The sequence below is a fragment of the Molothrus aeneus genome, chromosome 17 (genome assembly GCF_037042795.1).
Source record: "Molothrus aeneus isolate 106 chromosome 17, BPBGC_Maene_1.0, whole genome shotgun sequence".
Classification (NCBI taxonomy): domain Eukaryota; kingdom Metazoa; phylum Chordata; class Aves; order Passeriformes; family Icteridae; genus Molothrus; species Molothrus aeneus.
Window position 1 is genome coordinate 1701789 of NC_089662.1, and position 16741 is coordinate 1718529.

Sequence of the window (16741 nt, forward strand, 5' to 3'; positions counted from 1 at the left end):
AGCAGCGCAACGAGAAGAAGGAATGTTCTATTCCAACGTGGCTCTGCATCTCCCAGACAGCCTTGGGAGTCCCAGTAGAGCATGAAAAACCCAGACAGGACAATGCTCGAGAGCCACACTGAGGCCTACACATGGTAGGCAGGTGATTTCTTCACCCAGGACACCTCTGACCTGGAAGCAGATTGCCTCTGGAATGCAGGAGGAGGAGGAGAGACTCACCTTCTGAGTGTTTCTACTAAAGACTGAAGGTGCTGTTGGTGGCTGCTGGACTTCTTGCATTTCTCCTCCAGTTGCTCAAGCCTTTGCTGCACCTCCCTGCACTTCTCTTCCTGATGCCTCTGCTGCTGCAGCAGGAATTTGTTTGAGTCCTGCCTAGCAGAAAGTTCTTCTCTCAGGGCCTGCAGGAACAGGCAGGGAAGGAGCACAAATGAGCAATAAGGAGCAAGGAAGGTGGCTCCAGAGAGCTGGAAAAAGAGCTAGCAGAGACAGCTTCCCTGAAGGCAAAAGCTGTGCTGAGAGGGTGGGCATCAAGGAGAGAAAAGCAGCAGAACACAGAGCTGGGAAGACCAGCAAAGCAGTGCAGGAGCAAGAGTATGAAGGAGCAAAGAAGTGCCTCAAGTGGCTGAGCAAATGGAAAGGTGTTGAGCTGAGCAAGGCCTCAGCACTGAGCCTGTGGCCACTGGGGAAGACACAAAGCTCTCACCCGTGTTGCCCCTCGCATCCTTGCCAGTGCTTCCAGAACCAGTCCAAAGGCACGCCCTGTATCAACAGATCTCGGAGCTGAGAAGATGTGCCCAGAGTCTGCATGCTGGGAACTGCCAGTGCAGATAATGCTGACCATGCTGTCACTGTCATCTAGCACCATCTGAAAGCCCACATCCAGCTGTTAGTCTTTGCTCATTCTACTTGGTTTTCTTTATCTTGTTCTCGTTTTCCTCCCACTTTACCCTGGAGTCATAAAAAACTCAATTTTCTTGTTTCTTCAGTCCACAAAGGTTTGTCCCTGTGGCTACACGTACTCCTGGGATTTCTGAATACAGCTACTCTTCACAAATGTGAAGTGGCTGGAGGCTGCCTGAACACTCACTTTCATGCAGCTGTGCAGAAGAGCTGACAACTAAACCTTTCACTATTACAAGAACTTTGGGACTAAGTTAAGGTTACCCCTGAAAGGTGTGATTCTCAGGAGATTATAATGGTCAGTGAACACTGAGGGAAGGAGCAGAGCAGGCAAGTGCATCAACTGAGACAGTGACCTTTCATAAAGATCTGAAGAACAGCAGACCCATTGCTCAAAGAGGGTGAGGGAATTGCCCAAGAAACATAGGAACACAAATGTCAAGTAGCACACTCCAAAAACACAGTCCAAGAGAGACCTCTGGGGTGGTGAAGGCAAAGGTACTGGAACTTCTAATGGCTCACTGAATTGTCACAGCATAGCAACTCACAAGCTAGAACAGGTTCTGTGTCAGAAAAGTGGTCTAAAAATTAAACAGGCAATGGCAGTTAACACAGATAGTACACAACATGTATCTCTAGTCCCTAGGCCAGTCTGTTGCCTTCCTCAAATACTTCAAAATCAAATTTACAGGGATGTGGTCCCTGTACCAGGTCTGTACTCACCTCAGTGATATTTTTAATGAGCTTTTGAAGGAAAAGATTCTCTTCTTTGGCACTGTTAGTCAATGAAGCTGCAAATTCTTTCTCTATCCAACTTGATTCCTGAGAACAGAATAAAGAAAGGGTGGGCACGGAAGAGCTGCTCCCATCTGCAGCATTCCCATCCTCAGTAGCAGTCACACTGCTAAGTCTCAGCTCTAGTGATTCCAGTATATTCCTGTCCATATCTATTCCATTTCTTCTCTACTAAAACTACAAGGAAGACCAAAAGCTAGTTTTTATAGACTGCTATTAAATGGTCAGTTCCAAGGAACTCTGATCCCCAGAGACCTAAAGTCACAGGTGGAAGAGCACTGGTGCAACCCCTCAGAGGAAGACACCTGAACTGTCTGCAGTTCCTCTGGAACTGCCTGCATCTGGACTGACTCCACATCTGCTGAACACACAAGGAATATTTTGGTAAGGTGCCTGATGTTCCCATACACTGGGCATCTTTACCACTGTTTCTCCTGAGGAAGCCACACCTCTGTGTTCAGGCTGGAGAGCAAACACTGGGCTATCTCCCAGGTAAAGGTAAAACATACTAGAATCTCCACTGTGTCGTTAAGTGTTTTCATGGTCTTCTCCTTCTCCTCGTTCTGCTTCTGAGACTGTACAAGCAAGGCTGAGAGCTCCATCACCCTGAGAAGAGAAGGTCTACGTGCCATTCCAAAAGCTTTGCACACCAGCACCTGTTAAAGAGCCAAGCAGCTCCCCAAAGCATAGCATAGCAAAGTTCAACCCAGGAAACACAGCAAAGGCAGCATTCATCTCTACAGGTTAATAGGCTTGATGTTGCACAATGGAACTTCTTGCCCCAAAGGCCTCTGCACTCAGTCTTGCAAGGAACTGTCAGCAGAGAGGTGCTGCAGTGCTTATGGTGGCCCTGGGCAAATTCGTCTCAATTCCTTCACACAGCCCTGGGAAGTAAAAGGGCTGTACAAGAAACACAACTCTCTTTATGCTGAATTCAGTTTTTCACCAAGAATCGGTTAACAGCAAAAGCACTATCAGAGGCTATCTCTTTTTCAGTCTTGTCTTACTTGGAAGAATTTCTGTCAGGCAGGTACTTTTTCCCATCCTTTCTGTTGAAGGCAAGAGTTTGACTGGGGACAGACACAGGGCTGTGCAGGGCAGTTCTAAATGTGAGCACAGCCCATCTGTGAACCCAAGAAGTTGCTACAAAAGATAATGCTGGTAATAGCAAAGTTAAAACACCTTTACCTGTCCTGAAGCTCTTTCTTCTCCATGTCACACCTGACTTGTAAGGCTATCACTTCCTGAGCTGTCTGGTTTATTTTTGGTTCCACTTGCTGCTCTGCCTGATCCGTCAGGACAGGTTTACCCAGAGGGATGGACTCCCTGAGCTGCACACAGGAGTTCAGGCGAGAGCAGCTCACAAGAATAGATCCAGAAAGCCTCATCTGTTCTGCCTTCAGCTCTGACAAATCTCTGAAGAGGAACCAAGAAAAAGCCAATGTTCACTCCACCATCTCTATCAGCTGATTCACTTCTGAAGCATGCAATCATGCATAAGGAAGAGCTGGCAGGCAAGGTGATGTCTTTGCTGGGGACAAGTCATTCATCTGACACCTGGGGACCAGGACACATCTTGACAGCTGAACAATGACTTTACCAGGTAGCCAAGTGTGGAGTCTGTTTTCTTCTCAGATATAAGAAGTAAGATATGGCACAGGCCAGAAGGCCTGAAGCACCTCTAATTACTCTTATTAACATACTGTAATTATCATTACTAGATATTAGGAATTTTACCAAGATCCCCAGTTTTATATACTCTGCTTTTGAGTACTCTGTTATCCCCACTTGGACTACTAAGAAGCTCAAGACTATACCTATATAATAAAACATTTCAGAAAGGTGGTGTAAGAATCAGCCTGAAATGCTGTAACATAAAAGCACAAACAACACAAGTACTAAATAGCAGGTCAGGCAGACTCTACACAATAGGGAAGACTTATAATAATCAATTAAGACAAATGGTTTACAGTAACCCAGAGTTTGAAAGTGCATGTTGACACCAGAAGGTACTATTATGGCTACACTATTTTTCTTGGGAGAAAAAAACTTCAGAGAGCCCAAGAACAAGGAATCAACCATAAAAAGAGGTATCAAACTAAACAAAACAAATTGAACAAATGCAGTAACGGGGCAGAGAAGCTATTCTTTCTCTCAGTAATGCTGGAAGAGGAGTAAGTAGATACAAACTGACCAGAATAAATGTATCCTGGAAATGAAAAGGGAAAAAATATGCATTAATTATCTTTCTCTTAGGGAAAGATGATTAATGTGGGAAATCCAGTAAGATTTTTTTTCCCATTACCAGTGGGAAATCTGGTAAGATTTTTTAAAGGCAGGTTTTTATAATTTCATAAAAGAGACCACTCTATATGCTGCATGCACAGCTTCACTGAGTCTCTTCCCAGGTGTCCATGCATTTTTGTGCCTGTGTTCACATGCCCACACATCACCACAGTCATTGCCTGCTCACAGCCTCTGCTGTCCTTATGGCCCAAACCCTTCAGCTTTATCTGAAGAATGTGGTTTTGTTCACAGGGGTCCCAGGACAAGGGAAGAGATGAGAATCTTGACTCCATGTATCAGAAGGCTGATTTATTATTTTATTATATATATATATAATAAAATAATAAAATTATATAAATAAAGAATATATTTTATATATTCTTTATATATAAAGAAAAAATAAAGAATATTATATAGTTTTCTTTTAATATAATATATATATATAATATATATTATATAAGAAAATTATATATTAAAACTATACTAAAAGAACAGAAGAAAGGATTTCATCAGTAGGCTAGCAAGGAATAGAAAGGAAGGGATGATAATAAAATCTTGTGACTGACCAGAGTCTGAGCCAGCTGGACTGTGATTGGCAATTAATTAAAAACAACCACATGAGACCAATCAAAGATGCACCTGTTGCATTCCACAGCAGCAGATAATTATTGTTTACATTTTGTTTCTGAGGCCTCTCAGCTTCTAAAGATCATAACAAAAAGATTTTTCATAAAATATGTCCGTGACAGAAGACCAGCAGCCAGCAACTCCTGGGAGACCAGCTCAAAGCTGAATGGCATTGCTTCTGACTGCCAAAGGAGAAATCCTACCTCTGCTGTAACTAATGCAACATGGAGGTTCAAAAGGCAGGACCCAAAAGGAAGCAAGGCTCTCGTTTGCTGCAGGAGATGTCGCCCCAGTCCCCACTCACCGGTCTGTGGCAGTTTTCATCTCCAGGAAGAGGCGGCGCAAGGTCAGCACCTGCCGCCACAGCCCCAGCAGGCGGGCGTGTTCCCCCCTTAAGTAGCTGTCATAAAGCTAAACGTGCAAAGACAAAAAGAAATGCCAATTCAGCCTTCACTGTCACTGTAACATCTCTCAGACAGGAGGGAGTAAATCACCATCACCAGGTGCCTTTTAATAACTACTGCACCAGCGGCATCAGGGACTGAAGAGGCACCACAGAGGCTCACAGAAGGGAACCACCTGCCCAGAGGGGAACACCCACACTTCTCCCATGGCAGTGGGTGGCAGCAAAGCAAGCTGATGGTGATTCACCACCTCAAAGTCCCAGCAGAGGAACACAAACTCCTTCAAGGCCAGTGCCAGGATGGCTTACAACAAGCAGTCAGTACAAGAGAGCCTGTCTTGTTCCTGTGTTGGCCACTTTGAGTCTGAATGCACATAGACCTCTCTGGTCTCAATTGCTCAAAACAAGGATTAAGGAACTGTTATAGAGACAGGTGTTCCTGTGACTGCCCTACAGTGCCCCCAGCTCTATCTTCTTGACCAAGTAGTGCAGTGACAGAAGGTGGGCATCTCCCCCCAGCACGCTCTGCTGACACTCCTCCCTCCCACACCCCTGTCCAGCACCAGTACATCCTCAGCAGAGCCACAGCCTCCACACAGCAAGTTCTCCATGCCAGGAACTGTGGAAACCCAGGGCACCAGGAATATTTCCCTGTCTGCTCTGGGGTGCCCTGATCCCCAGGGGAACACTGACTTTGACCCTCATTCATGGAGAAAGTTTCCTAAACTCCAGAATAGACTAGAATCCACTAGGGTGTGAAGTAGATTGTAGAGAGTAGTGTAGGTGCATCACTTGATGAGAAATTTAGGTTTTAGGATTTTTAGTATGTAGTGGATGGAAGCGAGATGGAGGGCACAGGGTGTCATCCTGGGCTTCTTCTTCATGGGTTTGGGTGGCATTCTGTAATTGGGTGGAGAAGTCTGCATTGTGGGCTCTTTGGGATCAGTTATTGGGTTAAAAGGGAAAATAATCCAGGTGTCAGTTCTTAATTGGATAGTTTAGCTTTAAAAGACCTTGTAACAAAATACTGTTGGTCATTTTTGCGGTGCTTTTCCAGTGCACTGAGCCTGGTGTGGACAGAGTGCAAAACTCTGCATAAGATAACAATAAACAAGAACCTGAAGACCTAAAAGATCAAGTGTGTCTCTCTTTCCTGACACAAGACTGCTCCAGGAGGGTCTCCCCCAACAGGGGAGCCCCCTGGGAGGGCCCAGCCAGAGTCCCAGAAGTCAGGGAATCAGCAGCAGGTACCCCAACAAGGAACAAAAGGCATTCCCATTCCCATTCCACTCTGGCACTCCCTTGGCCCATCCTCACCTCCCGTTCACTTCGCCATTCAGTCTCCTTCAGCTCCAGCTCCTCCCGGGCCCTCATCCAATCCACTGTCAGTTTCCCAACATCTTCCCTGAGGGCAGAATTAACCTCGCTGGCTTTATCAAGGTGCTCCCGCAGGAGAGTGTTCACTTCTGCCAGATTCTCACACCTTGGAAAGAGAGAGAAACAACAAGAAGGTCACTGAACAACAGCTCTCCAGCATCCCTGTGATTTTCCAGCTCCTTTAACAATGACTTTGTTGTCTGAGAGGCAGTAAAAGCACTTTAAGGGGTTAACTAAGATCTCTCTGTGATGAAAACCTCATTTGCTTCTCTGTGCTTTGAGCCTTCAATTTCCATCCATGATTTTGGTTTCCCCTTCAACCTTGACGATGGCCACAAGTAACAATTTGCCCCCTCTTCATGCTGATGGTCACTGGATGCATCACTTTTCTATAGCACTGTCCAGAGTCGTTCACCTACTGAACCACAGAATAATTTTGGCTGGAAAGGGACCTTTCACCCAGAATACACACCCCACTTCCCCATTCAAAGCAGAGCCACTCAGCACACAGCACTATTACTGCACCACAGAAAGCAGATTGTGGACCTTTGTCCTGTCAAAGCAGCTTGCCCAACCGCTTCCCCTTGAGGAGACCAGGTAGCACCGACAGGTTTTCCCTCACTTCCATGAGCATCCAGGATACCAAGTATGAAGAAATGCTTCTTCCTTGTACCTTTGCTGCTCCTCTTCCACCTGAAGCAGTGCTTTCTCCAGGCTGTGGTCTGCTGTGGCTTCCCATCTGCCTGGAAGAGATCCCTTTAAGAAGAAAGGAAATGTTTAGTCAAATGATAGTGTTTCCCCCACAACTGTCAGCATTCACCTTTTCCCATCCATTTGTTGGGTATCTCAGGAGCTCATGGCTTCTTCCAGGTGTAACAATGTTGTGACTACAGGGAGGAAGGGAAGGGAGGGGTGTTAGTGTGAGTAGCTCTCCTCACTCTCCCACTGCTATGTGTCCTCACCTCAAGTGCTGATTTGGACTTGAAGCCTGGGAATGCTCTCCTATTCTTCCACCCTTTGGCTTCTAGCTTTACTTTAGCTATGAAGCAGAAAGAAATGCACTAATCCAGTTCTGTATGTTGACCACCAGCCTTCCTGACTTCCAAAAAGCTGTTTCAACTGGTTCTTTCTCCAGGACAGCTGTAACACACAGCACAGTCCTCTCCTGAGACCCAGCAAAAATGTAATTCCAATGAAGCACTCTTTCACAAAATTAAAATCCTTAACTGGGTTTTCTGGACGTGCATTTCTGGGACTATTGACTGCTCTAAGAACGGCAAATGGACAAAACACTGATGGGAAAATTCACAATGTTTCTCTAAAACCTCAGACAGTAAAAATCTGCTTTCTTGTAATTGGATTGTAGAGGTTTTATTGGTCTACATTTGGGAACATTAGATACACCCTTTTTAGTTCACAACCTGCAGCACACTCACCCCTCCAGCTTTCACTTGCTGCTCCAACTCTCGACACCAGGTCTGGTACTGCAGTACCTGAATGGAATGAACATGAGAGAAGCAGCTTGTTATAGACTCCACTCACCCCACATTAACTTTTCTCTGACTCTGTCCAAGAGTGATTCTGATACGCTCCACAAGAAGTCACTGCAATATAGGGAAGTTTCACTGTAATACGACGGAGATTGGGGCGGGGTTTCTTTCAGGCGTAGCGCTGTCTGCTCACCTGAGACAGCGGCAGCAAGCAGAACGATGGGACGGCCGCGGGCAGCTCTACGTGACCTACGGCCCCCGCGTACCCCGAGCCAACATCTAGCTGTTCAAGGGGGTCCTTGAAGCGACCGAAATGAGTTTTCAAACTTGCTCTGCAAGCAAACCAGCGCGACTCCTGCCTGGGACAAACCCCGCTAACGGGGCCGAACAGCGGCGATGCTGCAGGCACGGAGATCAGGAGGGGCTCGGCAGCGAGACCGCGGCGGGACGGGCGCTCCCGGGGCCTCCCCGCCCCGAGCTCCGCGCTCGGCGCCGCCCGCCCGGGGAGGCCCCGCAGGTTCCCGCCGAGTCCCCGTGGGGAGCGCGGGCGGCCCCGCTCCCCCTCCCCGCCGCCAGGCACCGCCCGCTGCTCACCTCGTCCTGCAGCTGCCGCACCAGCCCCGCCTGGCGCTGCTGCGCCTCCTCCGCGCTCCGCAGCCGCCGCCGCAGCGAGTCCGGGCTGAGCTCCCCATGGCCCGCGCTGCCCGCCATGGCAGGCCCAGCCCAGCCCGGGGCCCGGCCCAGCCCGCCCCGAGGGTCCCGCCCCGCCGGCGGCGGGAGGAGCGGCTCCCCGGGCCCGGCCGGAGGCAGCGCAGGCTCCGTGAGGGGTGGCGCGGCCTGCCCGTGGCGGGCCCAGCGCGGGCCGCTGCGGGCGCTTCCGCTCCGGCAGGGAATGTAATCAGAAAATACAGTGATAGTGAACCCTCTGCATTTCATCGGGAATTGTTCTGGGAGTTCGTGAAGTTAACCCCATTGCTAAAAATATGTTTCATTTTGTATTTGGCTGCTGAATAACGCTGGCTTGTTTTCAGTCCCTGCTTTTTCCCGTGTCTGTGAATTCTTCATCACTGACATTCTGGTTTTTTAAAAAGAGGTGGAATAAATGAATTGCCACCAAAATTCTCTTTGGTCAGCAAAGTAATTTGGCATCTCGGGATCTCTCTCTCAAGTCTTGAATCATTTAAACATGCTTCTATTGCAAAGATGAACAATACCTATCAAAGGCAACTCAGGCTAATTAACATTGTATACCAAATGCAGGGACTCTTGTTAGTGAATAGGCTTGAAGAAGCTTGAAACAAACCCTTTATTTCTCTAACTGGTAACAGGCAGAGGTACCAAAAATAAGAAAAAAAAATCCACTTAGTTCAGAGTTGGGGAAATTAGGTACATCTGTGGAATCAAGAAACAAAAATAACACTCCTGCTCCGGATATTCCATGTTTCTATGATTCTGTGCTTTGTAGTTCACTACTGTTTGCACATGTAGCCAAGTTTATTGATAACCAATGACACAATTATTTCTTTGGACTTCCAACTTTTTATTTAACAGCACCACATTGTTTTAAATTATGCCACCTTCACATGGAAGTGGAAGCATCATTACATTTGTTTTGCTCTGACCCAAGACAAGCAAGTTTTAATTTTAACATCTGTAGGGTTTTGTGCAATTCTTTCCTTCTGAAAAGTACAGAGCTGTTAAGTTCCTTCCTAAATTATAACTTCACACTTTTAAAAAGCAGTTGCCCAAGAGCTATGGTGCAGAGGTCTAAATCCTCACAGAAACAGAACGATAATTAGTTTCAATAAGCAAAACAATGTGACAGCAAATGGCCTAATATATGGAGTTAACTCAATCTTGTAAGTCCTTTCTGGAAATTAGTGCACCTGGGAAAGGACAATGAATTTCCTGATAGATCACTCTAAAGGCTTCCATGTGCAGCTTCAACTGCAAGTTTGCAGCAGAGAGCAAATTCTAACTCTTGGCATCACATATCCAATGGAGCTGTTCATCCTCAGGGAATGGCAGTGTTTTCAACACTGTGAAATCTTCCTCTGGCTTCTCAGAGTGATCCCTTCCTCTAGACCATGCTGGACAGCCAGAAGGGCTGAGATTGTCTGAGAAGGCGTCACAGCTCATGTAGGCATAATGTCAGGATCTGGAGAACAGGAGGAAAGGCACTTCAGGGAGCAGGGACACAGGTGGCCCTCCCTTTTCAAATCCCACCCAAACCGTGTGAGGGAGGAGCTGCTGTCACAGAACAGGCTCAGGAGGACACCTGGGCTACATGAACCTGACCACTCGAGGGGAGTGGCACAGAAATGTGGCTGGTGGTGAGCAGTGGGAGGCTTGGAGCACCACTGCCGCTGTGCCCTGTATCCAGAGCCTCCCCAGCAGGAGGGTTTCCAGCTACACACTGAACTCCTGCAGTGGAGTTTGAGTTTAGCCAGCTGGAATGACTCCATTTTGGTGTAGGGATGATAGGAACCCCCCAGTCTGTGGGTCTTGTTCAGGGTCAGCATTCCACTCTGGGGTCTGTGGGGCTCAGTGCTCTCCACAGCATCTGTGCTCCCGTGGTTCCAAGCACTAAGATGGTGTTTGCTTCAAGAGAGCCTCTTTTAAAGAGAGAGATTAGTTTGCACACCTTGTTTTGCTTGCTTTTCCTTTTTCTTTCTGTCTAGCTCTGTCCAGCCCACTAAGATTTTTAAATCTCAAATATTTAAATATTCTTTGAACATATCAATGATCATGCTTTAATTTGATTTACTAAGACAAGGCCCATGTAATCACATTGTCCAGCCTCCTGCTCTTTCACATCCCATCTCTTATGTCATTTGTAAATCTGTTTGCAAATCTCAGCCAAGTTTGATAGAGCAAACAACCTTTTAAAGATATTAAATTTTTACAAGCAATGTGAAAACTGGAAGCTGGATAGATTAAAAGTGGAAATTCAACATTTAGCTACTTTTGTGGCTTACTGGCAAGCTGATCAATACCCCCACGGTGCAGAACCAGACACAGCACACCACCCAGCAGAAAGGTGGGCAATATGGGAAGGATAAAGTGATGGTATGGCTGGGAGGGCCATGGGATGGTGTGGAGTGACTGCTGGGGAATGGTTTCACCAGAGATAACTCCCAGGAGAAGCTGCTTTATTTTGTAGGGAAATATCAAAAGTACAACTGACTTTAGAGGAAGGGCCATTAGATCAAAATCAGGAGGACTGTGATTTGAATCTACCTTATTTGTGACATCTGAAAAATCACTGAACTCTTCTATTCTTCAGTTCCTCCATCAAAACAAGTGAAGCATCCAGAGCTCCTCATGGCATGCAGGTTGTTATTTATGAAAGCAGTTCACTGCTTCTGATACTGGTCAGGGTGGGTGGGGAGGGAATGCTACAGCACACACAGAACAAGCTAAAAGGTGGTGTACCTTTTTCCTTTCATCTTAACTCAAAAAGAAAGGCAATTGCAGAAGGACTGGGTTTAGCATCTGTGCAAGATGAGAGATGGGTCCCAGTAATCCCTGCTGAGTCCAGCCCAGTGCCTTCTTTCCCGAAGGCTCATTTAGAACAACAGTTCATTTTGTGCAGGTTATCAAAGACACACCTGGCTGAAAGCTGCAGGGCAGCCCTGACAGCGAGGAGCGCTGGTTTTGACCCGCAGCCTTCTTGGGGCCCCGGGGTCAGCAGCTCTTGGACATTTTGCATCTAAAATTAAAACAAAGGCTGATGTTCAGCAGTCTCGGGAGGAAAGACTGGGTTCGCCTGCCTCCAGCTGCCGAGTGGCTCTGAAGAAGGAGGAGGAGGAGGAGGAGGAGGAGGATGGCTGCCTGCAGGGTGCACTGCTGCCCCGCTGCACCGAGCCCGCCCCGCGGGGCATCCCCTCCGGCAGGAGCTGCTTCTCCAGCTGCGCTGACACGGGGTTTTTTAAGCGCAGCAATAAATAAGCCAAAATACACTGACTGCGGGCACGGCCCTGTTGAGTTTGTGTAAAATTAAATGTTACCCTCGTTAAGCGCCTGCGTTACAGCACAGCCCTTCAGTCACAGGGGGACGGAGTGAAGGCACTGTTAGAAGTTCTCTGGAAAAAGAGCTACATGAGTTATTTCTAAATTAGTTTATGTATGTGTCCAGTGGACTGTGTGACAGCTCTCAATTGTTGATCTTGCAGTTTGTCCTGTCTGAACGTGAAGTTCATCGAGGGCTGAGGCAGAGGTCATACTGCCACTTGAAAAGGCATCCTCTGGAGTTTTGAGCCTGTGGAGCTGTTTCACATGAGGCAGAGTATGACTCATGCTAATGAAAAGGGTAAAGAAGATTTTTTTAAAGAAATATATCGCAGTTAAATTAGTTTAGACAGCATGACATCAGAGAGTAATTAAATAGGTTTGTTGGAATTCCGTTTCCAATTCCAGAGTTCAGGTTTGTAAAAGATTTCTGAGCACCTGCAGGCCTCTGTGTGTGAAATATTTTCACTGGAAAGGATTCAAAACTCAAAACTTTAAAAAAACCTTTTAACACAGAGGCAGCATTACGCCATTCTTCCTTCTTGGAAAAAAAAAAAAAAAACCCTTGGATTTAAACAAGACTCCTTCAAGTTTTCAGTCAGTTTTACAGAAGAAAACGAGGTGGTAAACTTTCTCTTTTCAAGAACAAGTTCTTTATAGCTGCTAACTGAAGTCAGGGGAGATCATATCTGAGTACATGAGCATTTCCACTATGGGACTGGATACAAGTATTGAACAACGATATCTGAAATGTTTTAATCTCAAACGAAAACCATTTTTGCTAACTTTGGTTTTTAATTTCTTTCATGTTTTCTTCTGCCAAACTGGAGGAACCTTTTCTGAGTTTTTCTTTAGTGGCATTCAGAGGAAGACCAGAGGATGAAAATCCTGCATTTTCTCACTTTACTGCTTTGGCATTTGACTTGGCTGTCTCTGGATCTAGTTCCTGGAGCGCTGAGTAATTCTGAAGCAGGCCAGGGTAATCCAGGATCTAAACTAGGTTTTTTGAAAGCAGAAGGAAAGGAGAGGAATCCCTCTGCACGGACAGGTACATTGAGGACTGCAAGCCATGGATACAGTGCTGGGACCTCAAAGGCCAGGACTAAAAGCAGTGCTGTTCAGGCTGGAGCTCTGCTGGCCAAGAACGATGACTCAAAGAAGGTTCCCTCAAGAACAGCAGCCACGGAGGGCAAGGTAGGACATCTCCCCAGCAGACCTTCTGGAGTAAGGACAGTGACTCCAAAGGTTCAAAATCTTAGCAGCAAGGTGGCTTTGAAAAAAACTGGCACAAGCAGTACTGACAGTGATTCTTTCAAAACCAAAAAGACTAAAGAGCCTGTAACCCAGAGGGAAGCTAAGGAAACTTTCCGACATCCCCCGATAACGCCACATGAATACATGCTCTCTTTGTACAGGACTCTCTCAGATGCAGAAAGAAAGGGTGTTAATGGAAGTGTAAAACTGGAGGCTGGACTTGCCAATACAATAACCAGCTTTATAGACAAAGGACAAGGTAAGAAAGGAGCTTGTGTGTGAGTGAGTGTGGACAGAGAGAGATGTCTGAGTGTGCTTATAAATGCAGAGAGTATTGAAAAATAATAATGTTTTGGAAAAGTCAAAGAGCTCTTTTTAATGTTAATGAAATCACACAACTATGCTGCAGATTTTGTCCTCCTGACTTATCTTGGAAACTCATTTACAGGCAGGACTAGATGGTTGTGTGGCAGCCAAAGAAAACATTTAGGAAGTATTTTAGATGCATATTGTTGAAAATCAATGAGTCTTTGCATGCTTAGGTGTTTAGAAACCTTTTGGATTTTTGTCTTATTTTCTTCCTAGTTAGCTGGAAACTAGCTCATGGAAACAGCTAATGTTAGATTGTAGTGTGCCTAAAAACAAACAATATGCTAAGAACAGAGCTATTCTGTGAAAAAAAACAAAAAACAAAAAGCAAAAAACAACAGTCTGGTTTGTTCAAGGTAGAATTGTGAGGAACTACTCTGCAGACCCAGGGGTCATTATCCTGTGGGGGGGTGTATCTGTACTACCTTAAAACTTTCAGGTAGCACCAAGGAGCCCATAGCTCAACACAGGCTACCAAGGGTAGTAACATCCAGGACTCCGAATTTGGAACATTCCTGTTCCAAACACTTCTGGAAATTTGGGCTAGTGTCTGCTTTCACAGGAGAAATAACCAGCCTCCCAATGAATGATGTTCACCTCCCCACCCTGCTTTGGGAGCCCCATCTTGCTTCCAGTGACATTTGTAAGAGTTTTGTCACATTCTCAAGGAAGCAACACAGCTGGTGAAGGAATTGTGATGAAAGACTCACCAGGACTGGATTTGTTTGCCATCTCTTCATTAATAGCTTGGCTGCTGGGAAGGGAGGATGCACTGCTCACAAGTGCTGCCTTCAGGTTCCCAGCTTGCCACTGGAAGGCTCTGTTAATGTCACCTCACTGGAATGAATATGGCTCAGCCATATTCTTCACCACCTGAAGCAAGCAAATGTAAAGTCAGGATAAAGAGAGGAATTTTTTTCTGCCCAGTTTGAAAAATTGTGAATTACGTGGGGTTTAGTTAATTAGGCAATTATCCTTATGTCTGGCAGTTCCTGAGGATGCTAGTTTTAAAGGACTAATTTACTATTGCATCATCTAAGGGTAAATTTGCTCATGTTTGGAGCCAGCATAAGGCCTGGCCACTACTGAAGCTCTCTTTCAGTAATTTAAGTAGGATATTAGTGTAAATAAGTCCTGTGAATGCTCGGCCCTGAAAAAGTGTTATTTTTTAACTGGCTACTCACAACTCTGAAGGTAGAAAATGCCCACTGGTAATAGAAAGAAGATTTCCACAAGGCAGACTCAGAAACTCATTTCTCCGGTGAGTCCCTGAGTTCTTCTGAGTCCCTGCATGGGGCTGATCCCTTAGACAAAAATTGTTTTTTCTGTTCAGTGGGCTAACTTCAAGGCTTATAAGCAAATTTGAGGAAAACCATTGAGAACTGAATACGTGATATTGCTTTGTGCTTGATATACATTTAAAAATCTGTGTGCTTTTTTTAGATGAGCGAGCACCAACTATAAGAAAACAAAAATATATTTTTGACATCAGTGCATTAGAAAAAGATGGTTTGCTGGGAGCAGAGCTTCGAATATTGAGAAAAAAACCTTCTGATACCTGGAAGTCTCATTCTTCTGGAAAAACTTCCCAAGTAAAATTATTTAGTTGCTCTACAAACAGACAGGCCTCAACACTCTTGGACTCTCGGACTGTCAGCATCACCGATACACCCAAGTGGGAAGTGTTTGACATCTGGAAACTTTTCAGAAACTTTAAAAACTTGGTTAACTTGTGTTTTGAACTGGAAACTTTTGACAGGGGGAGAGCTGTTGATCTCAGGAGTGTGGGATTTAATAGAACAGGAAGACAGGTCAATGAAAAGGCTCTGTTCTTGGTGTTTGGGAGGACAAAAAAAAGAGACTTATTCTTCAATGAAATCAAAGCTAGATCCGGCCAAGATGACAAAACTGTTTATGAATACTTATTCAACCAGAGGCGGAAGAGAAGAGCTCCTCTAGCAACACGGCAAGGCAAGAGGCCCACCAAGAATCTGAAGGCGAGGTGTAGCAGAAAAGCCCTCCATGTGAATTTTAAGGATATGGGCTGGGATGACTGGATAATAGCCCCCCTGGAGTATGAGGCGTATCACTGCGAAGGGCTCTGTGAATTCCCCCTCCGGTCCCACCTGGAGCCCACCAACCATGCAGTTATCCAGACTTTAATGAACTCCATGGACCCCGAGTCCACGCCCCCGACTTGCTGCGTCCCAACCCGGCTGAGCCCCATCAGCATCCTTTTCATTGACTCTGCAAACAACGTGGTCTACAAGCAGTACGAGGACATGGTGGTGGAGTCCTGTGGCTGTAGGTAGCAGAACAGCTGCTCATGTGAATATGTTACGAAAGGTAATTTGACACATTGGACATAACTTCTCCTCAAACAAGGTTAACTAGATTTCTTACCCCTAGGGTAAGTGTGTTTACAAGGATGTAGCAATAAATCCAGCGTTTCTGTGTCTCTCCATGGACATATTGCAGTAGCATTTGAATGCTGTCACACAGCTGGATTTAAGGCCCTGTGCCGCTGGCAACACAGGACTGACTCTAAGTGAAGTCCATGACAGAGAAGATGATATCTGTACACCTGGAGATCTCCTGCTTTCAGCCTCGAGGCAGTGGATAGAGATGATATCAGTGAGCTGTGGATATGACCTGTTTGTTCCTTGAACATTGTTCTTGAGAATGAATTTCTGTCTGATTCCCATGTGCTTTGTCCATTCATAAATGTGAGAAAAGAGTCCCAATGTTGACAAGAGTTGTTGTGTTCTGGTGTGCCCCCATCTTGGTGTAAATAGTTGCACTGTAATACGATTTCCTTCTGATTAGCTCTTGAAATTATGCATATATAAAAAGGGGTCATTAAATATAATATGTTGGCTTAGTTTTAAGTTTTACATAAAGATAGGTGATGCAGGAGGTATTTGCTTCCATGTATGTTTTCCTCCAAGCTACACATCTTTCTTAAGTATCCACCTTTCCATTATTAAGTAGCAAAATATATTATTCTGTATAAGGTCCAAGTTGTTCTCAAGTGCTCATAGTAAAAGTGTTCAATTATGGCATAAGATGTAATAAATTATTGACACAGTGCTGCATTGTGCCTAGCTGTCCAACTCTGCATAATTATAACACAATTAAGAAATTGTTTTATGTTTTTGTACAATAAATAGAAGTGAAAGGGACTTTTCCATGCAGCAGAATACCAGGGGTATGCAAAACATGTCTGTGT

At 45.6% G+C, this 16741-nt stretch overlaps 2 protein-coding genes across 2 annotated transcripts in view; one reads left to right on the forward strand and one right to left on the reverse strand.

The window, feature by feature from the left end:
* The window catches only part of LOC136563965 (centrosome-associated protein CEP250-like), a 30405-nt gene extending 21816 nt beyond the window's left edge, over positions 1–8589 (reverse strand). The window contains exons 1-10 of the mRNA XM_066561678.1: positions 8473–8589; positions 7825–7881; positions 7062–7144; positions 6329–6494; positions 4913–5019; positions 2884–3111; positions 2205–2301; positions 1624–1722; positions 704–865; positions 220–398 (exon numbers count right to left, since the gene is read on the reverse strand). Coding sequence (XP_066417775.1) covers positions 220–398; positions 704–865; positions 1624–1722; positions 2205–2301; positions 2884–3111; positions 4913–5019; positions 6329–6494; positions 7062–7144; positions 7825–7881; positions 8473–8589 — 1295 coding nt within the window. The remainder of the gene's footprint in view (positions 1–219; positions 399–703; positions 866–1623; positions 1723–2204; positions 2302–2883; positions 3112–4912; positions 5020–6328; positions 6495–7061; positions 7145–7824; positions 7882–8472) is intronic.
* A 4179-nt stretch (positions 8590–12768) lies between these two features.
* Positions 12769–15824, forward strand: GDF5 (growth differentiation factor 5). The gene is made up of 2 exons (XM_066561677.1): positions 12769–13402; positions 14956–15824. The coding sequence occupies exons 1-2, from the start codon at positions 12769–12771 to the stop codon at positions 15822–15824; spliced, it is 1503 nt and encodes a 500-aa protein (XP_066417774.1).
* The last annotated feature ends 917 nt before the right edge of the window (positions 15825–16741 follow it).

Coding starts and splice junctions, on each gene's coding strand:
- GDF5 (XM_066561677.1), top strand. CDS start 12,769: ATGAAAATCCTGCATTTTCTCACTTTACTGCTTTGGCATTTGACTTGG. Junction 13,403..14,955: donor CTTTATAGACAAAGGACAAG/GTAAGAAAGGAG, acceptor TGCTTTTTTTAG/ATGAGCGAGCACCAACTATA.